At 41.4% G+C, this 26,241-nt stretch overlaps 1 protein-coding gene across 1 annotated transcript in view; it reads left to right on the forward strand.

Annotated features, from left to right (window-relative positions):
- The first annotated feature begins 487 nt into the window (after window positions 1–487).
- Window positions 488–26,241, forward strand: part of cachd1 (cache domain containing 1) — a 99,827-nt gene continuing 74,073 nt past the window's right edge. Inside the window, exon 1 of the mRNA XM_078258531.1 lies at window positions 488–1,052. Within this exon, the coding sequence (XP_078114657.1) occupies window positions 804–1,052 (249 nt within the window). The 5' untranslated portion in view covers window positions 488–803. The remainder of the gene's footprint in view (window positions 1,053–26,241) is intronic.

Genomic DNA, 26,241 nt, shown 5'->3' on the forward strand with positions numbered 1-26,241 from the left:
AATTCTGACAGTGTTACTTGCAGAAAAGAAATCTAACATGATCCTATAGCCTCATGAAAACTAAAGACCCTGGAGCCTATATAGTAACCCCACTTTTATTAATACAATATTTTGAAGGCAATTTATCCAGTAGTTATTTTAAAATGCACGAGACTTAAAATTTACAGTGGACTCAACATTTAAAATGATCCTTATTGCATACCAGGTTGAACAAAATGGAAAATGATGAAATACCTGCAATGAAAGGCATTGGGCGACTTTAACCATCAGTCATTGATATGACTGACATGGACCAGAGGTCATAAACCCGATGCATTTGTGGGGAATATAGGGTCTTAGGGCATCTTCATATTTGCGAATTTTGAAGGGTCATTCACTCTTTTCCCAGCTGCAGTTGAATGCATCAGGAAACCCTGATCCATTGATCCGGAGATCCAGGCGTCGGTAGGACTCTTGTGTTTCCACGCCTCCCACTTTCACCCCCATTGTGGTGAATCTCCGGCTCACACACACTTTGCCAGACTTCCAGGAGTTGGAGCGAGTGACCGAAGACGAAACAACACGCCGACAACGTTTAAAAAAAGAAAAACCGTGTCTTCTTTCACGCATGGATCTACTTTCTTCTCTTGTGGGATTTCAAAGAGCTGCAATGGTTTGCGCTGCTGGGAATTTTGAAGACTCGTACCGGAGAGAAAGGGCACACGTTCTCTACGCTGCAAAGTTGTAAAAGTAGTTTCCCTTGAAGTCCCCCCCGCCACCAGTTAAGACTCCGTGTTTCTTCAGCCTGTAGACCCACAACCATCATGGCGAGGCGGACGAGGGAGAAACCTCTGGGTTTGACGCCGAATACGCGCGCTGCTTTCCGGGATAAGCACCTTCGGTTTCACAGGGGCTTGTTGGCTTTTTCGTGGAGCTTCGTTTTAATGTGCTCGGCTTTTTCTTGTGGATATTGCGGAGCCGAAACGGAGTTTTCCATCCTGGAAGAAGCGCAAGTTTTGGCCGATCAGATGAAAAAGCTGTCCTCCCAGGAGCTGGGAGTCTTTACTATGCAGGTAAACATGGATCAGAAATGCTTTAAAAGTGTGTGCTTGTTTATGTGTAAAAGTGTGAGAAATGGCTGTGCCACTTGATGTTGGAGCGGATTTAAAGAGCCAAACTGGTACAAGCAGGATTTTCAAAACAACAAAAATAATGTAGCCTAATAATCATAGAGGGAAACTTTGTTGACAGACATGTTACAGTGTTACGAAACAATAAGCTCTTTGGTTGCCAGTGTTTCACTGTAACAACAGGCGCTTTGAAGTTAGGACGCATTTATCTGGGGCATCAACACGCTGGAGGTTTCACCTTTATTATCCCCTAATCCGCTTAAAAATACGAATTTTACAACAGATCAGTTATTTAAACACACTCTGTGTGTGTGTATGTGTGTGTGTGTGTGTCTCTCTCTGCTGGAAAGGTGAATAAACTGTCACCTAACTTACATTGATTCTCATTTGAAATCAGCCATGACGCAACATTTAATTGTGGATTGGCTCTAATCCAACAGCATTACAGGCTTGTGCCTGGTTATAAAGATGCACACATGCCATTGTGCTGATAAAAAAAAAAACTGGTTATAATGTAACATGCCTTCCAGTGTGTCTGAGAATTGTGCTATGTAGGTCTCCTTAACGTCAATAACAATGACTAAATCCATTTTTATTTAACTTGGCTGCAGCCCACAGATCCAATCAGAGAATCAGCCTTTTGGACACAAGGAGAAGGGATTCTCCTCACAATTAACTACAAACACTACACAACGATTATTTTAATTATTAGTTAATCTATTGCTGTTTTTGTGGAGTAATCGATGAATCGCGTGGTTAGTAAAATGTTAGAAACTATTGAAAAATGCAGTCACAAGTTCCCAGAGGTCTAGGTGATGTCTTCAAATTGTTTATGGTCGACCAACAGTCCAGAACCCCCCAGAGATATTCAGTATACAATGATATAAAAGGAGAAAAGCAGCAAATAAAAGAAGCTGTAAACTGTGATATTTGTTGTTTCCATTTTTGCTTGATGGAGGGCTTAAATTATGTCACTATTTTCAAAATTGTTGAAGATTAATTTTGTTATCGATTCATTGTTTCAACTCTGACTGCAACTGACTTTGACTGAACTGATTTTTGAGTTTGATGAGTAAATGCCCTTATTAAATGATACAAACCTTGATTTATCATTGATGTTAGTGCTGAAACGGCCAGTTGATTTTTTACTTTTTTTTTTTTAGAAACAAATATGCCAAAACGGCACAGACTCTAGTAAACTGACAATCTTAGGGGTTTGAATAGAAAGCAAGCCATTTGAATTAGAGCTTAAATGTTTAGTCCATTAATTAGTTGGTCAACAGAAAATGCATTGACTATCAACTATTCTGATGATTATACTATAAAAATGAAATTGATTAATTTAAAGTCAGTTTAAGCAACAATACCACACATTCCTCCGTTCCACCTTTTGAATTCTGAGGATTTGCTGTTTATGTGATAATAACTAAACGCTGTTGGTCGGACAAACGATCAACATTAGTTACTATTGTCTGGCCTTTCATAGATCGATCAAGAAGATAATCAACAGATTAATCGATAATGAAAATAATCGCTTGCTGCAGCCCTGATTTTATTAAACGTGCTATGTGAACACAATGAAAACACCACTTGGCCATGTCCATGCGTGCAGACCTGCGTTGAGTCACCAAATGGCAGGGGGTGCAGAGTGCACTGCCGGTTGCTGCAGGGTGTGAGAGGGGGGGTGTTTAGCACTTCAGAGGCAGAGGAGCTCACAGGCCACGAACACAGAGGCAAGGCAGCGGGGGGGCCCTGCCCCCAAATGGTGTTTCATCTTCTCTGCTTCCACCCTGAGCTTCCTTCATCCCGGCCTATGGGAGACGGCTTTGATGGCTTCCTCTGATCCCCCTGGATCCGCCTTTGACGCCACTCATCCTTCCCCGAGCTCCAGTTTCTCTAGCTGATTGTAGAGTTTGTCTTTTTTTATTTATTTTTTGCTCTGTATTATTCTTGTTCTCTGCTGGTGCATACAGTGAAATTACTCACACCTCTTCTATCAGCTGCAAAGATGTAATTCATGCAAAAATATTTTAATATATTTCAAATACTTTCTTTCTAATGCCTCATTCAGATTTCATATAACCCTTTCTAAATTATTTATGGAAGCATTCATTCAGCATCATCCCCCTGTATCGTGGGAAAACAGCTTTGAGGCAGTAATGTTGTACAAGCTGTGAAAATCTGACTTGGCATGAAGCTAATGAGAGTTTGATTGAAGCGGTGCATTTCGTGGATTTGTCAGAGTGGTTTTCCACGAATGTAAGAGATGTGCGTCCAGTATAAACAGTCCACATCTGCCCGTGAAAGCAACTGTAGGAATCTGTTGGCCATGCTGTCTGTGCGGACACCTGCTCTGATGCTCAGATGTGGCCTGACTCGCAGTCTGCAGGTGTGTCTGTTGAACTGGATTTCACTTTATCTTTCTGTCTCTTTGGCAGTTTCCCCCTTTTCCCTGTGCACGAAGCAGTGATTTTCCACACTGTGATCTCCCCCCCCCAAAAAATGAGTTTGTATCCAAACAGCACCATTGACTTCAAGTTCAGCTTTCTGGAGTCACAGCTGCCATTCATTATCTCTTTGAGGCTCTTTTTGTGTTTTTTTTTGGCACAAAGACATCAACGTGCAAAAGTTCATGCTGTACTATTTTGGAGAAGATCAGAAGGTTTTGTCATCAAGCGAGCATCCCAGCATCTCCGTTTAAAGCGTAATTCTACCTCTCTCCGCTCCACCCCTCATTCTCTGGCAGATGTGTAATTTGAGGCTTTCCTTGTCAATGCTTCTGAGTCACTGGGTCAACCTTGTTCAATCTGTCATTGAGTTACTCCATTATCAGGGGACACAAGGGTGTACAGACGACACTCTGGTTAAGTTGATAGGTCCAGAGGATGTTTTTCTTTCAGATTTAGAAATGGCTTCTTTATTGTCCTTTTTCTATCTAAAAACACAGTCTGTACAGAGCCTCACATAAATACATAGGTACATGAATACATCATACACCCCAACATAACTACATGAAAGACATCATATACATCCACACATAGATATATATGTATGGTATGTTGTAAAAGCCATTCCCTCGGAAATTTTAAAGATTAACATTTTTAAGGTATTCCGCTACAATCTGTTACAATTAGTTCAGTTTATTTTTAGTAATTCAGTTGCTTTGTAACTGATTATTGCAACTACAAACTGTAACGTTTGCTGTAGGGCTGCAACTTTTTGTTATTGTCGTAACTGATTGATCTATCATGCTCTCTGTTATTTGATCATCGTTTAGTTTATGAAATCAATCAATCAAGAATCATCAATCAAACATTTCTCTGAGTCAAGGACATCTTCAAATGCTTTATTCTTAGGGCTGGGCAATATATCGATATTATATCGATATCGTGATATGAGACTAGATATCGTCTTAGATTTTGGATATTGTAATATCGTGATATGACATAAGCGTTGTCTTTTACTGGTGTTAAAGGCTGCATTACAGTAAAGTGAAATACTTTTCTGAACTTACCAGACTGTTCTAGCTGTTCTATTATTTGCCTCTTCCCCACTTAGTCATTATGTCCACATTACTGATGATTATTTATCTAAAATCTAAGTGTGAAGATATTTTGTTAGAGCACCAATTGTCAACCCTACAATATCGCCACAATATTGATATCGAGGTATTTGGTCAAGAATATTGTGATATCTGATTTTCTCCATATCGCCCTATTTATTCAGTCTAACCAACAGTCCACAACCATAATAAAAAAATTAAATATGATGAAGAAAAGCATAAACATGTCACATTTGAGAAGCCAGAACCAGTGAATGTTTGGCATTTTTATTATAAAAATGACTGATTACTGACAATTAATCAAGAATCAAAATAGTTGCTAATAAATCTCTATTTTCAGTCTCTAGCATGATTCACCCAACCGTTTAGTGTTTTGCATTCATTTCCCATCATTTACATATTACATTTTCCTTTTTAATGTGTTATTTCTTTTAAACAGCCTTTGTGTGGCTTGTGTTAAGTTGTTGCTAATCAATACTATTTGTATCTTTGATTGTTGCAGCCTGGCATTGTCTCTTAGTGTAAAAATCAGGAAGTTAATACTCTAATTAATAGTTAAGAAATTATTTCTTATTCTGAATGATTTCTGCCATGCAACTCTCAGCAATTGTTGTGAAAGTAGACAATCTTCTCTGATATACTGTATGTAACTAATAATGAGCATTTCATGTCAGATTTTCTGCGGCTTAAAGCAGGAGGGGTTTGCACAGCAATTTAGACTTGGATCTAAATATGAAATTGAATCTCCTTTCCTTTTTCCATGTTATTAAAACATGGGCATGGTGCTTCTCGTACGCTAGAGCCAGGACCCCGCTACATGTTTCCAGCCACAGTTGCAGCAACACACACTTGATCACTGTTGGAAACCAACAGCATAGATTGTCACTAAATGGTGAAGCCTAAAAGAGATCAGTCATCGCTGTGTGAAAGGTCCAGCTCACTTGCCTTTATAGAGAGGCTATTTCCTTTTGTAAAATCGGATGATTATTTACAAAGGAAATTTCACTGTGTTAGTTTTAAGGGCCTTAATCCCCCTCAGAGAAGTGTGGTTTGTTATTAAGGCTGGCTCATCCAGCATCCACGGCCCCCTAAATGAATATTGATAGTAATTTGAGGGCAATGGAGGGTTTACGCAGGAAAAGAGAAAATTGGCACTGTCATTAGGCTGTGATTTTCTGGGTTTGGGTTTGGTCCAAGGGCAACAACAGTTGAGGGGCTATCACAGAGCCCCAGTTCCTGCTTTGTTTGGTTTTTGTTATTTATATTTTTTACTTAGACTAGACATTATCTAAATGTCTTCCACCTGCCTTTATTTATCTACTTTCTCTTTTGTCTGTTTCTCTCGGCTGCTGTGTTTCTTCTCTTTGCCTCACTTTGTATTGAATCCCTTGCAGAGACGGAGAGGGAGGATGAGGAGGAGGGCTAGAGGATATACAGCAGGACATCAGAATTCTTGCTAGGTTCTCTGCAGTACAGCTTCAAAGCCTTCTTGCTTCTTATTGCATTGCCTTCATGGCTGTGTGTTGAAACAGTCAAGGTTACCACGAGCCTCAGAGGCCCTCGGCTACATGTTGGAGTATTTCTATCTCTCATTCATGCACTCTTTTCACTTTAAATGTGTGTATGAGCCGCTCTACATCCACCCTGACATGCTATAGCACTCCATGCAGGGCTTGTAGATGCTGACTGCGTGTTCAGTTGAACAGAAAGTTATAGTATATAGTGTGTATATCTATATATAGGCTATTTTATGAAAGAAGCGCACATGTACAAACATTTTGTCTTCACAGTAATACTCATCCAATATATCTCTAAGCAGATTCCTACAGTTGTCTTGTTGAGGACACAATGGGCCTCTTTTCGTTGCCCACCCCTCAGGGCACAGGGTTTACATAATGAAACCAACTATTCCCTGAAACATACCTTGGGTGGAGGACAGAAACCTTCTCTTTTTCATTTTCAGTAAATCTAACATTTTCACGCACAATGGAGTATAATGTAGGATACTGAACTAATCTCTGGTTCTTGGTTAATGTCCATACCATTACCGCTAAACCATCCAATCAAGGTTTTGTATGATTAACAGGGATGTTTTGCTGTGTGCTGTTCATACTGGTGCTGCAGAACTGGGGCACGTTTTTAGGATGTCGTTATATTGCTCACATTTCTAATGTAAAACTTCCAAAAAACACATTGATTTCTTTTGGCCACTTTTAGGCCAGCAAAACGAGCTGTAAATACAAAAATGTACATATTATCACTTTATTCTCCATTATGTTAGCCAGCAAACTGCTAACCTCATCTATTCATCATTTGCTGCTAGCGTGCAGTGGAAAAATGGTTGAAAATGATGATGTAGATAACAGAGAGGGCAGGGCTGGACTGGGGTAAAAACAAAATCAGCCCTGGACTTTTGAGACCCAGACCAGCCCACCAAAATCGACCAGACACCAACCATCCTTGCACAACCCTTCAACACATGACACAGCAGGGTTCAACATTGGTAGAATGGTAGATTTGCTTGATTCACCAGCAAAAAAAAAAACCCTGCATACCAGCCCCTAATACTCTCACTTATCTGAGTGGTAAGTAAGAGAGTATGATAATGTACTCACTGATTCAAAAAGGCTGCCTGGCTCCTGATGGCAAGATGGCTAAAGGTTGAGGGTGGAGTATGGCTGTCATCAAGATGTCTTGTATAGTAAACAAGTGACAAGTCTGTAAGTTAAACTTAAAGTGCTCATACTGTGCTTTTTGGCTTTTCCCCTTTCCTTTATTGTGTTATATATCTTTTTGTGCACGTTATAGGTTTACAAAGTGAAAAAGCCCAAAGTCCACCCCAAAGGCACTATCATCTCCAACAGAAAACACTGTTCACCAACTGCTCCAAACGGCTCTATTGTAGTCTAGCCTTTACTTCTGTGACGAACGTGTCACTTTGTAACACACGTTATAATGCTCGCCTAGCTGCTAGCATGGCACTCCCTTATACTCTGCAACTGACAAGCTAGCAGTACTTACTGCGCATGTGCGACTCCCAACAAAGATGGTACAGAAGTAAGATGTCTCACTCTGTAGCTAAAACAGAGAGCTCAACACACAGGGTGAAAAGAGGAGCTGCAGCAATGTGTAATACAACAAATATATGGTGTTTTCTGAAAATTAAACCACATAAACCTATTCTGGTACAACCTCTAAATACAATTATGAACCTTTTATGAGCACTTTAAGCTGCATTTTGTACACAGTATGCTTATGTTAGTGGAATCTGAATAAATCAGAAAGTTATAGTACTATGTTTGCAAGTGCCTTAGCTTGCTAAAACATAACTAACATTAGCTTACTAACAGCTAACTTGTCCTCTCTGGTAGACAATGGGTGCTAAAACAGTTGTTTGATATGCTTAAATCTCGTGTTTTTTAGCTAGCTACGGGCACTTTGTTGTGCTATTTTTGCCGCGGGTGTGGGCGGGACTTAAATGATCTGTCTCTATGATAGGATTGAAGTGGGCCATAGTGGGATGTGATTGGCCAGTGTTCAGATGAGAGACAAACCAGTTGGCCAATCATGTGATCTCTCTCCTCTTTATGGGCCCATTCAGCCCACACAAATAGACCGGCCCACCGGGAAATCTCCCGGTACTCCCGATGGCCAATCCATGCCTGAGAGAGGGTGAACCAAAACAGTGAAGTTGCGGGCTATAAAACCAAAACAGTGACGGTTAAACGTTGGAGCTGAGAGAAACTGCAGAGTCGAGGGATAATTCTCTGTGGGTTTCCCACTACGAGTGTCTCCTTTTACATAACCGAGTTAATTCATACACATGTACAAAAAAATGATCACAGCTGCTTTAACTTAACAATTGTGTTAAAGTGCAGTCAAGAAAAAAAAGTGGCATTCATGGGTGAAAAGGCTAAGTGTCTGTAGGGTTTCTATGGATTTAATAACGTTTTCACATATTCATTTGCATCAGGGTTTGGAGCCACACTGGATAATATTCTTTAACCCATTCACACCAATGACAAACACTGGTTTCCCTCCCCACCTCTCATGTTATCTTACTGCATTAAATGTCTGTCACGTTTTGAAAGTTGTAGGGGTTTCTTTCTCCTCCTTTCTCTCTTGTGTGATGTTCAGGTCGTCTGAGCTATAGGTGCTTTGCATTAGACAGCCTTGCATTGCGATGGCACAACCTCTCCTTCTCAGTCCAACCATAAATCATGATGTGCCTTAGCAGTTTATGAGCCATTCAAGGCTGTGCTGAACTATCTGCACAGATAGTTTCATAGCAGCAGGTGGTGCTTCTCTGTATCGTTTCCCAGAAAATGAAAACCGGCAGCTGATGGGACGAATGCGTCACGTGGGTCTTTTTTCTCTGGAAATTCACAGCCAGACTGTCATGGCGGCTTGTTCAGAATACGATCTCATATTGTACTAAAATAGTTCACCGAAATGTGTTTCTGAAAACCTTTTAAGCGAGAAATAGGCCATACAGTTGCTGAATCTGTCTTCATTTCAGATCGACAAAGGTCAGTTTAAAAGATTTTCATCAGATTGTGAGAGACCCATCCGCTCGCCATTTCCGGGTGAGTCCCGACTGCCCTGTCTCCGACTGAGCATGTCGGGTCGGCCAAAATAAAGGCCGACGGCTCCTCCAACGGACGTTGGCACAGAACACACCGAACAGACTCGAGTCACTGACCTCGCCAGACTGTCCGAGGGCCGATAATCGGGTTAGTGTGTCAGGGCCCTTAGTGTGGGGGCTTTAGTAGTCTGTCTTTTTATTTTTTATTTTTATCCAAGCTGAATTGAAAGTGAACATGGTAACTGATGTGATAATCTGCTGGATATACATGACCTTATTTCCAAGCTAAACTTTTCTGTCATATAAAAGTTAAATAGTTACATTGAAATTAATAATTGTTTCTTGAGTCAATTTAAAAAAAATGAGAAACAGGGCTCTCAGCCAACACCTGCGACATCTGCAATGTTTTAAAACTTGGAAGGTATTCGTTATAAGTTCTCATCATTCATGGCCTGTCCAAAACCTGTGGAAACAGCCCAGTTCTGTCGACTATTACCTTTATCATCCCGTCACAATGCTGGAGAGAACAGAAAGGACCACATTTTCATTAAATGGGGAGCTGCTTGTATGTTTTGGCTTGAGTCCAGGCACCGAGAGGCTCAGGCGCCCCTCATATCCAACAGTGTCTCCAACCTCCAAACTGAACACGCATCAGACACTGTGAAATCCCCAGACTCGTTGGACAAAACTGGGGATTAAGTGCTGCTGTCCGATGGAAACCTTGTTGCATCTGGATTCATATCCAACTGGTCAATCTGAAATATTTGAATTGGTCATTGGATGGTTTAATGAGCTTTGGTATGCTGAAGCACAACTTCTACATGGGGATAAATTCCATAAAAATACAATAGAAAAGTATTGTATATCATGCTTCTTAAAGGTCTTTTAGCCACATTTTGTCCCAACATAGATCTTCAGAAAACCAGGGTCCAAACGTGGGCCTAAAACAGGATTTATGCTTCTGCGGAGGCTCCATGCAGAGCTTTCGCTGTAGCCTACGTAAGTGGCCTGAAGTTTATGGGTTGGTGTGTGCATCAATCTCTTTAAGAGAATAGCAGGGCCGGCATGTGTGTGCGCCGGGGAGTGTGTGGTAGAGCGAGTGAGAGAGTGATGGCGATTAACTTCGGAGCGAGTACCGACTCTAGAGTCATAGTGAGAGAAACAAAGTGTATCCACTGTGCTTTCTGACCATGGTCGGAAATCAGAAGCGGGAAAAGTTAACCCTCTCCTTGATTTCATGTTTATGGAGAAGCAGAACCCGGAAATGAGTAGGGGGGAATGCGACGCTACCAAGCCACGGCCAAGCAGACCAATCACAGTTGTTGCTGTCTGCGTCGCCGCAACGTGTAGTTAAATTTTTTAGAGAGGTGCACGTCAGGCTACGGTGTAGTGTTCGAATCTCCACGTAACTACGTACGTTCCCACAGCGTCGATTTAACGCAGAAGCATAAATCGGCCTTAAAGCTTAAGTGATGTCTGATTCCAGTGTGTGGTTAGCTTTTTCTATTGTACTGCAGATTGTCAGTAATATAAGTGAAAAATGAATTTTGTCTTGTTAGCTACATTAGCTGTTTTGAGTCCCGTAAACTGTGACTCGAATGGTTAAATTAAACACACACCTGCCGCAGTTTGTGGGACTGTCGTGATTTAAGGTGGCTGGCTCTGGCTATCTTGGAGTGAATGTAATGGTCGCATCAGCGAGAGGGACACAATGTTCTCAGTTTGTTGATGAGGTATTATGATTAAAACGGGATTGAACGGAAGTCGTGTGCAGATTTGTCTTTGTTCAGTCTGTCCCTACCTGCCGGGCAGCTAACACTAGCTAGCTGTCTGCAGATATGAGGCTGGAGGGTCGTCAGCAAACAGTCAATAAGAGCAGATGATTTACTGAGCGGACTTTTCTGCTCTTATCTGCGCTGAAACTGATTATTAAAGTGGATGTATGTGCACTACTTAGTTGAAACCTCAGGTACTGGCAGTCCATAGCTGTGTGGCATAACATGTATTTTTTTTAATATGCATAATGATGACAGTCTCTCATGTGGTGCAGGTATTTTATCATTCTTGCGCAAATATCTTGCAAATGTATTCATAAAAGTCAGAAGTTTCAGGTCTGCATTTTGCTGGAGGAAACATTTGAGATTGTATTCTTTGGCTCCATCGCCCTGGGCTATTTATCCTATTTGTAAAGATTTAATTCTGAGTGACAACACAACCACAAATTGGCTATAAGGCATTCAAACTTAGTTTGGTTAGGGTTAGAAATGTGACTACAGTCATTGTCAAATATCTTTTTTTTTGAGGGACACAAGTCATAAGTTGACTTTGTGAAATAAAATGTTCATATTTTCTTTTGACACCAGTCAACTTTTAACAGTTGCCAACAGAGACCTGAACAGACAGGATGTATCATTTGGAGTCTGGCTTCATCTTGATTTGAATCTACCTGCAGCCCTCTTCCATATCTAACATAACTGTGCTAGAAGCTGGCTTGAAGAAAGATATGTGGAGAAAAACATTTTCAAGATGTGTTTTCTTTTTCCCCAGAGCTTTTGAACAACATGGCTCCAATTCATTTCAATCAAATCCCTTTAATTTATTTTGCCTGTGTAAATACAGCCTAGTGCACCGTCTTTTGGTTCCTGCTGGGCTGCGGCCGGGACGGAGCATAAAACTGATGTTCTTCCCCTTCTGCACCAGCTGTTGTGGTTTAAATCTGTCTGTACTGTCGTGGCCAGATCATTTATCTGACCGCTTTTTGATCTGTTTCCCACATTTCCCAGTTAAAGAAGGCCTCTCTTTGGTTGGCCTTGACTGAAATTGGTTTTGCAGTCTCTTGCAGCCTTTTGCCTTTTTCTGTCTGCTTTTGCTTGCTCTAAATCTCTCCCAGCTTACATCTCGTTGTTGACCTGCTCTACAATGCTGAGCTCCTGTTAAGAATCTAGAGAGTGAACATTTCCTTGGCTGCAATCTAAGTGCAATGTAGATAAACACGGGCAGATTAGGATATTAGTTATTAGTTTTACCTCTGATAAACATCGGGATGCCAATTGCAGGTGTGCACACATGCATACACAAGTCTGTGTTCTATCATAATCGCGTTGCTAGTTGAATTAAATGGAAATCATTTTGATAATTAGTTAGTTATAGTTATTCATTCTTAAAGCAATAATGCCAAATACTCAGCAGTTCTAGCTTTTTTTTTTTTTTTTTAAATGTAAGGATTTGCTTCATTTATCCATTTTAAATCATCGGAAGCTAAGGCCACGTCCACACGTACCAAAACAATCTTTTTTCCCCCCGTCTTCCCTGGCATCGTGTCAAGAATATTTGCGTCCAAATGGATCCATTTGTAAATGACTCAACACGCTACTTCATGTTCCAGGCCTAATAGGTGGCGCTGTTTCTGCTACAGAAATTCACCAAAAATAGAGAAGAAGAGGCGGAGCATGCCCATAAGGCTTGTGCGCCGTATACAGACAGTAGAAGAAGAAACCAAACACAAGAAGACGACGAAATGCCTCAATATCTTCAGCAGGAACACAAGCATGTAGTCCGCCGTTGTTATGAGACGTCGTCGCGGGATAAGAGGTCGAAGGCTAGAGGTCGAGGGGTGCGGTGATGACATCGATACGCAAGTATACGGCTTCGCTGTCCAAACGAAGCCGCAAGGGCGGCGTTTTCGAATTTTTTATCCCTGGGACCAGGTTTCAAAAAAGTGCGTCTTCAGGCAGTGCGTTTACAGGATTTGTTTGGACGATCGGCCAAAACAATGCGTTTATACCAAAAAGTGTTTCTGTGTGGATGGCCCCTAAATGTCTTTGGGTTTCGAAAAGTTGGTACGACAACATAAGAAATTTCAGGAGGTCACCTCAGCTCTGAGAAAGTGTGATGCCCATTTTTTCACTATTCTTTTCAAGATTTTATAAACTTGGCAATTAATTGATTGAGAAAATAACCATGTGACATAATTGGTACTTGAATGTAGATCCTGACCAGATAACTCTCAATTCACAAAGGCAAGTTTTGACTCTTACTTTTCACAATTTATTCATAATAAAATTCTTGTCTGCTTGCTTTCTCTTCATTCTCCATTTTCTTGCTGTAGACATGCAACTAATGGTTGTTATTATTGATTAATCACAGGTTATAGTTGTCTATTTAGTCTTTTAAATGTCCAAAAAAATCACATATTGCCATAAATCCATATTCAGTTTATGATGACATAAAAAAAGAGAAAAGTAGCTAATCCTCAACGCATATATTTACTTAATATAATTAATATTTATAATACTTTTGCCAGCATAATACTTTTTTATGATTAATCGAAACAGTTGAATCTGCCGATTAATCAACTGATCCTTTCAGCACTCTTTTTCTTTGTATTGAACTGAGCCCTGTGCACCAAACTTCCAGGTCTTCAGTGAAAGTAGCTACCTCTTTCCTCTTAAGGAGGAGAACTAATTAACTGGCTGTGTTTAATCAGCTCATTCCCACATTTTTTAATGACTCCCCCTCTCTCTATTGCCTCTCTCACTCTTTATCTCCCATTCTCTGTCACCCCCTCGGCCTCGTCTTTTTTTCACACAGCCTAACACACTCTCTCTCTCTCTCTCTCTCTCACACACACACACACACACACACACACACTCTCTTTGTCTCTCACACACACACACACACACACACACACACACACACACACACACAAAGCGAGAGAGAGAGAGAGAGAGAGAGAGAGAGAGAGAGAGAGAGAGTTACTTAGTTAGCTCCAACAGGGCTGACCTGGCAGTGTGAGCCAAGGGACCTCAGGCCACCCCTTAGCAAGTCAGTCCCTTCACTCGCCACAATGGGCAAGACTCAAAAATGAACTCTCCTTGAAAGAGAGAAAAAGGGGAAAGGAAAGGGGCGGGGGCTTGTGGTGAAGGCAAGGGGGCAGTGAGCAAAATACCCGACTTTGAGGGCAAGGAGAGTAGAGGGATCAGTTCCCTCCCCCCAAACAACATGCATTTGTAAGGCCCCCCATCCCCCTCATGGTGCACACACACTCCTGCAGGAGAGGCTTTGCATTCTCGATGAGGAGAGAGTTGGAGATCCTACTGTGGAAAAGCAGACCAAACTGTTTTTTATGCCTATTTTTTCTCTCTGTCTCTCTCGCTCTTTCTCTCTCTGTCTCTCTCTCTCTCTCTCTCTGTGCCTCTCTCTCAGGGCTCTGCATTGCATACATAAACTGGTGGTAACCCTAACTTCACAGTTGTTGAGAAACGCTGTTTCCGAAGTTGTCTCGAATTTCCATCCACGTTTTTTAGGCCTGTGTGCAGTATTTTTGTATTTGGATAGGTGCAGATCTGACTGAATATGTAATAGTAGGCTTTGGGTGACGACTGGAAGAGATTGTGTGCAGCAGTGGCTGCCAAGAAATAGCAGGTCTCTCAGATTGTGGAGTCTCGTACAGACATACACAAACCACCCACTGTCACTGCAGTTTGAATCTTTGTCTCTGATGGTGAGGAATTACATGACGCCTCTCTGACTCGAGGGTCACGGGGTTGTGGAGGTCAGCTCAGTAAGTCTAACTTCTCCCCTCACGGCCATTCACAAACATAATGACATCAGCCGGTTAAAGGTGCAGTCTGTAATGAATAACACAAAATCAAAAGTACTTTTTGTGCACTCTGAATTGTGGATTAGTTTTTCCAAAACGGGCCAAACATCGGTACACCAAATTAAAGGCAGAGTCGGTGTATTTGTTACACAGATAAGCAGCCTGTGATGTCGCTAACGTTAGTCATAAAAGCTAGAAAGTGCAGGTTAGCTTCAACCATTTTTATTAAGAACATTCATTCGTTCTTGGGTAAAACACTTAACTCCTTGCTAATGGGTACATTACTGACTGTAACTTGACTGCTTCCAGACATTATTGTATGCAAACTTTTTTGGAAGAAAGTAAAAAATGGATGAAGAGCTGAATGGAATTGTTAACATTTTGGGAATCCCTGTTGACAGTTAGGGCCTTTTAACACCTGAATGTCCGGACCGAGGTTCATGTTTTAGTTACATTTGGATACATATGATTCAGTTAGTTCTGGTTTCACACTTCAGTTATGCTAGCACTAAAGAACTATACATGACATAACTATGTCCTGTCGTCATACGTGAGCCGCATCTCCCGATACTTGTAATTGGTTGGTTTGTAGACTCTCGTATCCTGTCTCTGGTGTCTGGATTGTTTCGGATTCCTGCTCTCCCTGTGCTAACCGCGGCTCTTTTTGTTTTGTTGCGTTGTTAAGAAGCAAGACACGGGAACTTTATTTGGGTTTTGAGGAGCTACGTACAACATTTAGTCAGAGACAAACTGAAACCTACACTGTACATTTACTACCACTTAACAAGTAAACTACTAATGTATTCTCTGTTCTGATTGGCCGACAGCTGTCTGCTCTGAGCTATTCCTTAAAGGATCGTCCCCGGTCTTAGAACACATCTATAGCCTGCCAGAACTTCCTGTATTTAGTCCGAAAGTCTGAACCATCCAAAAAATGCCTTCACACTAGAAACCAACCAGACCATGGTTCAGTTTGATCTGGACCGAGACAACCTCTTATGGTCAGACCAAATTTCGGCTGTTTGGTCCGGGGGAGGTTTCACGCTTGTAATTTTGGTGCGGAACAAACTGAAAACTCTGAAAGTCTGGACCAAACAAAGTACAATAGATGTGAAAGGCCCCTTAGATGAGATGATTGATACCACTTGTTCACTACATATGGAGCTGAAGCTGGGAGGTGATTATGGCTTAGCATAGAGACTCAGCTAGCCCTAGCTTTGCAAGTTTTGTTTTTGTGGTTCATATCCTTTCATACTGAAATAATTGCATGATATAATATTGGTAGATTAATAGTAGAAAGCCACCGTCATTTCTCTGTTTCTTTTGGTTTTCCGTTGTGCCTTGAGGTCTTGGCAGTCTGCACTTCTGCACAATTTCTCCTTTGTCTGTCTTCTCCATCTTCATCCTCTCATCTTCTCTGCTTCTCATTCCTATCGGTGTAATTGTGTCTGCCGGTGGTGGTATGTGAAACTGTCCTGTGCCTTTTTGTCTTCCGCTGGTTCGCTGGCTTTGAAGATAAGTCAGGAAGTGACCCGGGCTAATGAGTTGAACTTTGAACTTTCTGCCTCTGTCTCCGTAAGACGAGGCTGGTTCGGAAGATGAAAAAGAGATTTTTCTCGCAGATAAAATAGCAAGGAAGAAAATGTGATACAGCTTGCTAATTAGGAGGCAGGGAGGAGTGTCAGGGTGAAAAATGGGTAGACTGCTTCAGACACTTTCAATGTTCCAAACACATGTAAACACCCAAAGGCACACTCTTACGCTACCTTTATCTCTACCTACACACACATATTTCACATAAACACAGACTTCTATAAAGCTTTATGTACGGAGCGGCTGCAGCTGTGTTTAGCTATCAGTGTCTCTGAGCTTAGTTATGTTTCTGCCAAACGACTGGCTTATTTAATCTGGACTGACTCACAAGCAATGGAAGACGAGCATTAGGGAAGCCAAACATGCTTTGGTGTTTTAACACATTTTCTCCTGCTGGCATGTCAACATGTCTCCATATCACCAAAGAATGAAGCTCATTTTTCCTTAACGAAGAAAGTGTCCTTTTTTTCTATCTTAGTTCATTCATATTTCTGATATGATTTTGACATACTTATTTCAATGCAGAGAAACAACAAACTTTCCAAGTAGAAAAGAAAGCTCATTTAGGTGAGACATGATAACCGAGTCCTTAGGTTTTTAAGTTTTCAGCTCAGTGCCTAAATGATGCCTCACGCTAGATCCCAGACTCATAAAAAAACATTGCTCTTGTTGCGTAGGGACCATCTTGAAATCATCTTGCAGCACATCTTGGCCTGGGGTTTCTCATTTTTTTCCCTCTCTGGCTGTCTCAATCTGTGTGTGCAGGTTATCTTTGTTGGTTGGATTTGTTCTAGCTGAGAGGTCTAACGTCCAGCCAGTGGTCCGTTTCACTACTTGAGCATTCATTTGTGTTTTTCTCCAGCAGAAGCTCAGCTAACTCTTTCTACAAGAAACCATCGTCTTATCTGGTCCTCTCTATCCTTCCAAACTTCCATCTCCCAGACTTTTGTTGTCTTTCCAGAAGGCCTGCTCACTGCCAGGTTTGGCTGCCTGGTGCCATGCCAGCTTTTTTCAGTCTGTCTAGCCCTGGTCTTAGCACCGTCAGCCAGCTGGGGTTTCTGCTGGCATCTCTTGGCAGCTCAACAAGAGACAACCCTTGTCTATACATCAAGCCCTTTCTCTACATTTTAAGGAACTTGCTTATTTATATGTGAATACATGTTACAGTGAATAATTACAAAAATATTGGATCATGGCTAGGGCTGCACAATTAATCGCAATTTTATCGTATGTATCAAATTACGGGGGGGCAATATTTGTTAAAGGCAAAATATGTGTTCTTCTGAATGAAGTATTGTGGGGCTGCAGAGACATCCTGGGCCTACAAATCCTATCCTACAGACTAAAGGAAAACATCTCTGTTTGGTACAGATTCTTGCAAAAATCACACTACATGACTATAGTACATTTTTATGTGTGTTTCAATGAAAATGAGAGTGATGATCCAAAAAACTGATCATTCCCTCGTGTGTGTGTGTGTGTGTGTGTGTTCTTGTTTAACTACATTCGTGGGGTCCAAAAACCGGGAATACAGTATACTTGTGGGGTCTGGACAGCTTTGTGGGGCCAAAATGCTGGACCCCACAAGTTTAAAGGGCTGTTTGAGGGTTAAGACTTGGTTTTATGATTAGGGTTAGAATTAGGTTATGGTTAGGGTGATGGTAAGGGTTAAGGTTAGGCATTTAGTTGTGATGGTTAAGGTTAGGGTAAGGGGCTAGGGAATGCATTATGTCAATGATGGGTCCCCACAAAGATAGTGAGACTGTGTGTGTGAATGAGTGAGTTGGTTTACATTTGCTTGCGTGTGTGATAGGGGTTGATTGATACGGCAGCGATTTTGCTGTAGCATTTATATCAGGGGAGCTATCCATCCCTTGTTGACTAAGACCACTGCAGCCAATCATAAATTAATATACTGTAAACCTGAACCATAGTGCTGTGCAACATTTTAAAACAATACCATAAAAAAGTTTAAAAAAAAACGAACAACAAAACTTTAGCCCTTTGTCTACAACTAAATATTTACCATATAATACTGGAGAAATCAAACAAAAATAATACTTTGCCTGCATATTGCCCTCTTTTCTAGGCATTTGAGACAATGTCATCAAAATAGAAAACAAAACGCTTATCATAGTTTGTACAATACAAAAGAAAATAGGACTCGATAATGCTATTATAAAAATATATAAAAGTATATGCTGTCATATCACCCACACTTAGAATGTGAATATATTAATATTGTTAGTGTATAATAACGTCCCAGACCAGGCATTTTGATTGACCGTTATAGCAGTGATGCCAAATCGAAGAGTCTTTTTTTTAGAGAGGTGCTGTCGTATGTCTCCTGCATATTTCAGAACCGAAACGCTGCTCTCCCGCTTCTCGTATTCACAGCAGCAAAGCCACTCATCATTTACATTCTAGAAACTTGTGAATGTCCTTGGGGAACGCTCTCGCTCTCTCTCTCTCTCGAAAGTGTCTGCACACAGCAATGATTGACTTATGAATCTGAATAGGAGAGGTTTCCGATATTTAAAGAGCACAGGGAAGAAACCTGATGCATATTCAGCTGACATGCACCACAGGCCTGCCTGCTGCCTGAGTGCTCCGCTTGACATGTTTGTGAAACACAGACGCTGTGTGTGGTTTGCTTGCGTGTTAATGAATGTAAATTAGACATTTCTTTCTATTAGGGCTGGGTATCGAACTTCGATACTTTTAAGGCACCGACCGAATTGCTTCCATAGTATTGAGTATCGAAAAATGCCTTGTCATTCATTACCAAATTTCAATACCTAATGCGTAACTCTCATCAGAGTCAGTGAGCCAAAAAGCATGCAGCAGGCTTGTACCAAGATCTAGTAATACTTGTGATTGGCTGTCCAACATTACAAGTCAAGGAGGCATGCAGGAAAAACTCTACGTTACGCACAGAGACGGGGCTCACTCGTCTGTGTTGTATTTTGAGGGGCTTGACTACAGTGTCAGCACATAGTTCTATGCAAAAATTGTATGTATAAAGGCTTGAGGCTGCCCTACACGTTACTTTAGGCCCAGTTTAATATGCAACTTCATTTTATACAGTATGTAGTAGGGGGTCCCTGCTCCGTCTCTCTTTCAGTTAAGGGGTCCTTGGTTTAAAAAACGTTGAAGACCCCTGCTTTATTGAATGAATCAAATCTGAACATATCTGTCAGTGGCTTGTTGATCATTACATTGTTAGTTAATTTCCTAACCTGGCCTGGCCTGGCCTGGGACACACATTCATACGGTTTGATAAAGTAACGTTACTTATTGGACTTTAACTTATCATTGCACTTACAATAACGAGCGTAGCTGTCCTCAATTGAGGTCATTGTGTCGTCTCATCTCCGGGTTTTTCCTGCAGCCACCGTGTGTGATTTTGTGTGTGTGTGTGTGTGTGTGCGTGTACGCGTCAGTTGCGGGGGGAACTGAGCAGCCCCGCCCACTGCAGAGAGCCAACAGGATTGAAACAGCAGCAGCTTTCAGCGACTTTAGAGAGAAAAATTGTTACAGCGTACATTAATGTTAAAATACAGGTAGGCAGGACGGTCTGAAATGTTTTGCACGGTCTTTCGCTGTACGTTTTGTTTGTAAATGTGAGATGTTCGAGTCAGTCGCACACGTCTCGTCTTCATCAGAAACAAAGAAATGATCAACCCGTGGCTGTTCTCACTCCCGCTTGGTCATTGGCTCTCAGAGTCACATACTGACGCAACGTGGGACTGCTGGGATTGGTTGAAGTCGTGGGAAACTTCAGGTTATTGGTCAAATTTGCGAGTTGCACCAAATTCGCGGTGATTGGTTGAATTCGCGTGAATTGGCGCGATCGCGACATCGCGAAATCTTGGAGGGACTGAATACCTCTGCAATTTGCAGATATTAGTTTCTAATATCAGTGGAGAATCGGAGTTTTTATGTTATGTTTGTTTGATGCTCATCTCAGACAACTGGAAACACCAGGGTTGTGTAATGCCCTCTTAATAAAGGTTTTCAAACTTTGCACCCTTGAGTATTAGTGTGTGCTGAAGAAATACTCTATTTCAAGTTGTGTGTGCCAATGTGGCAACAATTTAGTCACCTTTTATTCTGCATTAATTAAGTCTGAGACTGACTGAGAAAGCACTGTTATCCATACTCTTGTCGTTGATTTGAGTTTCTAGCAAAAGCTGTATGTGTGTGTTTGTGGGAATACTGACCTCGCCTAAACCAAAACCAACAGGTGCACATCTCTGATCTCTTTGTTTGCATTTCTTTTCCCCCTCTGTCTTTCTCCCCTCCCTGTCTTTAATCTCTCAACAAATCTTCATGCCGGTCGGTTGAGTATTGTTTTTTTCCCCCTCAGATTCCAAGAATCCAAACTTATCATTTGAGGACATCATCGTGGGCTTTGGGAAACACTGATCAACATTTTTCACCATTTTCTGACATTTTATAGACCAAACAACTAATTGATTAATCAAGAAAATAATCGACAGATCAATCGACAATGAAAATAATCGTTAGTTGCAGCCCTAATCAATATCCTCTTTTGGTCCGTCGTTATTTACTTTACCGCTTTCTTCGTTCCTTTGCACCGCCTCCATCTCTTAGGCAGTTCTGCTGACTTCCGAGGCAGCTTTGTGATACAAATTGTGTTTGTGAGTTACTCCACTGCAGAAAAGGGAGATTTGTGTATGTGCGTGTATTTTATGTGTGTACTTAGGCTGTGTGGTTTCCTGCCGTTATTGAGGGTCACAATTCATAAACCTCCATGTCCTCCTTTTAATTCCCTTGTATCTGCGTGCGTGCGTGCATGTGCAGTTGCAGAGCATTGCCTATGTAGACATGTTAGACGTGAAAAGTTCTGCTGTTGTTCGCCACTGGGTGCATGATCCATCTGTGTAAATGTGTCATTTCTACATGAGTCTATATGACGGTGTATAAATGTGCTTGTATATGTATTTCTGTAATTCAGCCAAGCATTGCCGATGTTTTTCCTTCCTCACCACAGCTCCCAGGTTGCCTCCCTTGGCATCCTGAGTAGCCAACACAAATCCTGCATCCAGTTAATCATGTCATGTCATAAAGATTAATGCTTTGCTGTGCTGCGTTACGCTGTGGCATTACTCTACTCAGTAATAATATTTTATATTAGTAATAGTCACGAGTGTATTTGGAAAATCTCTGTTACCAGGTTGTCATTTATGTGTCTGAAGTAGATACCTGTTGCCCTGATCATATGCAAAATTGTCCATAAAGTAACGTAACACAGGACAAAGACCATATGTCAACCCACATTTGACCGATGTCTTCCAGACTGCTGTTACTGGTTAAATCCAGGTTATTGGTGTGAGCACCAGGGTCAGCAAGACCAGGCTCCCCTTAGTTTAGTTAAAAACCAGTATCATGTGTAGCTTAAGCCTCTCTGCAGAGCGACCCTTGCCTCTATTAATCAGTGCGTGTAACTGCCCTAAGAATACATGAAGTAGAACAAGACGCCCGGGCTATTAGACCTTATAACAGTGGCCAGACATGATCTCACATCGTGCTCAGAAACCCGAGAAGGAGACCACCCCGGGAAATTTTGTTTTTCGTCCCTGTCCTTTCTCTTCTTTATCTCTTTCCCCATCTCTCCAATCTGTTCCTCTGTTGGTTAGTTTTTTCTGCAGCCCCCTCACATTCACCTGCCTGAGACATACACACATTATATTCGTTTAGGCAGTATCCTTATTTTTCTTTCTCTTCTTCCTCAATACCTTTGTATTCATTCCTTAACATAGTTTTGATTCTTACCGCCTTCCAATTTTAAAGATTAAAAAAAAGTGAAAATGATTGTTCAGAGAAGCCATTGAGTTAGCACAGCGCTGTTTTTATGGCACATATTCGAGAACGCAGTGTCTTATTTTCTTATTATTATGGTGACTTTAGTGTGGCTTTTGTCTACTGAACATATATAATGATGCTTGTTAACTGCAAGTAAAAGCCTTACAGATTAGTCCACAGCATAGGAATGTGAAGATAATCCAGGATAGTTTGTACAGACAGTGCAGGCGCCCCATCTGAACATCCCTTCACTTGGCTGAGAGAGCGGGGCTGATTTGGCAGGAAGCGTATATCAAAGTTTTGAATTTATTGGCCCTGTGTGACGAGACCTTCTGCACTGTCTCTGTTTCTCTTTCTCTGCCTTTTCTTTGACCCCCGGCTTAGAGTTTATCAGTCTCCTTTTTTTCACACACTGTTTTTTTTTATATCCTTTGGACATCTCTAAGGGGTCAGTATGAAGTTTTGGCCTTGGCAGGGTGTACCACAAGGGTGTGACTGGGACTTGTGGTGCCAGAGGCTGCTGGCAGGCTGGCATTGGGCCCTGAGGTGGTTGAAGCCCAGTCTAATCCAGAGGTTAAGTGTTTGCGAGGCTCTTGCTTAGTTTCCACTGCTGCGCCGCCTGTTTGCTTTATTTATGTCGTTTGTCATCTCAGTTAAAGCTGTTGTTTCTGAAAGATTTTTATTTTATAATAATAAACTCCAGCCGACAAAGGAATACAGAGGGGATCGATTCCCAGCATGTTTTGAAATTGAGCATTTTTTCCAGATTTTAAAGTGTCACACACAAGTGAAATACACGAAAGCAATGTGTCAGTATCCATTCCTAACTAAAGGATATCCATTGTAAACATGCACGAGGCCCCACTATAGGTCTCAACTGATAATTGAAAGGAATGTATAGTACACATTAGCCAACCATGATTTGCAGCAGAGGTTCTTTTTTAGTTCTTTATGAACTCCCTCACCCCGATCCCCACAGTAATTTACTAGCATTCTTGACATGAAGTTGGTCATATGAAATGAGCACAGTACTTAATTTGGATCTCAACTAAATGGCCTTTTGTCCCCATTTTATTCACAAAATTACCAAATTATCGATGACATTAATGGCTACACAGTGTATGATGGTTTAACTACGATAATCCTTTGGCTTTAGTCTCTTTCATGTTGTGAGAACACAAACACCCTCATTTATGGACCTTTTTGATATGGAGCAACATTCAAATCCCCTATAAAAACAGAGTTTTCTCATTATCTTGCATTCCTGTGTCAAACTTATTTGACCGCAATGAGGTTTTGTTTTCGTCCTCTTTCACTGCCTAGATTTTATCAGCTAAATGGAGGCGTTCAGGTATGCAGCTTTGATCTGTCTTTGGAAAGTTTTCACATTGGCTCCACTTTAACAGCCAGTTGCTATTCCCATAATGCACTGCTGGCTTGGCGCTACTGCCGCTACATACCGTATGTGTTGTATGTGCTGCTTTCAGGCTAAACTCAAAAAAGTCGAAAGAAAATTAGTTTGATATCCCATTAGAGCCTTATACGGTATATTCCAATATATACTGCTTACAAAGTTAAGTACACTTTTATTAAAAAATAGGAATGCCACCATCAAGAACTGAGTGTTTCATTAAGTTTTAGTGTTTCTAATTAGTCAAGTATGATCAGTGCATGGTTGATGTGGCCTGCAGCCTTATTTTAATGATTGCTTTAACATCAAAGGGCCTTGTGTGGGGGTAATGACCTGCACTCTACATGTATGCCTCTTACCACAGCTACTCTATATAGGCTCTCAAAGGCACACACACACACTAAGATGTTGTGCTAAGATAAGAAATCTGGATCATCAGTGTTACCACTACTTCTTAACTCTGAGCATTGTGTTTATGTCAGAACTTCAGACAATTTTGGGCACAATGTCCCTCTTTATGCCTGCACTCTCCATTCAACCCACAATTTACACGGTTTGATGGTGAGTGCCCACAACAAAAGGGGGCGGAAACCTAATTTACTCTCACAATGGGTGCTTTCCGACCGGATAGTACTTGTACTTTTTAGAGGAAAAGTACACTTCTAAGCAGTTCTAAGAACTACTCTCCCCCAAAATCTTTTTTTCTGTTTGCGTTCCCACTGGCCAAGTGGCCATAGGGACTGGTAGGCGGGGTAAGGGAGTGACGCAAGCACGGCAACGTGCTGGTCTAGTGACGATGCTATCGTGCGTGCGTGCGAGAGAGACTGTGTGTGTGTGTGTGTGTGTGTGTGTGTGTGTGTGACGGCCAGCGAACCGCAGGACACGCTTGTGGAGTTTAACTCCGAAAAGAAAGTTAATCTTATGATGGACATGTGTTGTGATATTTAAACAAACGAACCGTCAACGGCGAAATAAAAGCCTCTTATTTACGAGACCGGTCTGAGAGACCTCCAGCTTACAGCGGGGTCTCTGAGCATGATTGGCCGAGCTGTCGCCTCACTTCATTGAGCTTCTCAACTCCGAAAACTTTGAAGCAAATTGTCAATTCGGCATAAATTTTCGCAAGACTGCCTATATTCGAAATCTAAACAGTTAAAAATGCCCCGTTGTTGCTCTGTCTGCAAGTTCTGAGTTGGCAGTGGGCGTGACTTATAAGTTTGACCAATCAAGTACACCTAGGAAAAGGGAAAAGTCCCTGCTACTGAGGCCAGAGGAACTTAAAAATTTTTCCTGTCGGAACACAACGAAAAAAGTGTTCTAGGAACGTTTAGTTCTAAGTTCTAACTGCAAAAATCCCTCCGGTCGGAAATTCCCTTAAACTGCTAGCTTATGGCTCTCATTTGAGTCACAATGCCTTATTTTCAGACTGCAAGCCACAACTCAGATGGTTCATTACCATCCTTTATGCTACAGGAGGGCTACATGGGGTAACACTAGACATGAAGTACTTTTTGATTTCACAGAGACAACAAGGTAAAACATCTACAGCGTCCGTACTGGCTTTGGTTGTTATCAAACCACTGCACTGCTATCTTTCTCTTCTCTCTACTGCTCTCGTCTGACCCTGTCCCACTCTCCCTCAGTTTTCGCCTCTCCTCTCTTCTTCTCTCCTCCACCCTCCATTCCATCCCATTTTTTTCTCACATGTGGAACGCATTATATCCTGTCTGGTGGAGAGGGAGAGCAAACATCCCAGGCTGACTGAGACTGAGAGCCTCCCGGGTAGGTGTAGGGGGTGGTGGGGAGGCTGGTAGGATCTGCATGGTGGTGACTCTCTCTCTCTGTTGGCCCCGATGCTGTTTGGACAAAAGGGGGTCTTGTTATTTCAGAACCTCAGCACCCGATAGCTGACAGGCTTTACCCTCCCACCGCATTGGGCTCGACGAGACCCTGGTGGAATGAGTGAGAGGGAGATAAAGAAAGTCCATTTAGAGGTCTTTGCACTTTATAGTACATTTGGCGTGAATAATATCTAAAGCATCTGTAGCTGTGAGTTTTTTTTTTTTATTTAAATATGTTTATTGATTTTCAAGAAAAAGAAAGAAGAGAGAGGGGAAAAAAAACCTAACAAAACACATAACATACAGAACACAGCACATCTTGGATTACAACAATATTCCAAATGTGACGGTTTGCTGCTTTTCTTGTTCTTATATTATAGTAAAATGTTAAAATACATGTGATGACGTCGCTGGTGTTGTAGGATGTTTTGGTGGCCATATTTCACTGTTTTCTGATATTTTAAAGACCAAATAATTAATGAAAGAAATGTATCGTCAGAGTAATCTGTAATGAAAGTAATAGTTAGTTGCAGCCCTAATACAAAACAACAAGAGAAAACAGGTACCAAAAACCATACCTCCATTATCCATTCATTGCCATTGAATTTTTGTTAGTGTGTTTTGGGAATTGTGCTCATATCTGTATCAAAGGCGGCGTCCTTGAATTATGGTTTAAACCATCAAGGAATGTTTCTGAAAATGGGTCTCT

The sequence above is a fragment of the Sander vitreus genome, chromosome 9, assembly GCF_031162955.1.
Source record: "Sander vitreus isolate 19-12246 chromosome 9, sanVit1, whole genome shotgun sequence".
In the NCBI taxonomy this organism is placed as follows: Eukaryota; Metazoa; Chordata; class Actinopteri; order Perciformes; family Percidae; genus Sander; species Sander vitreus.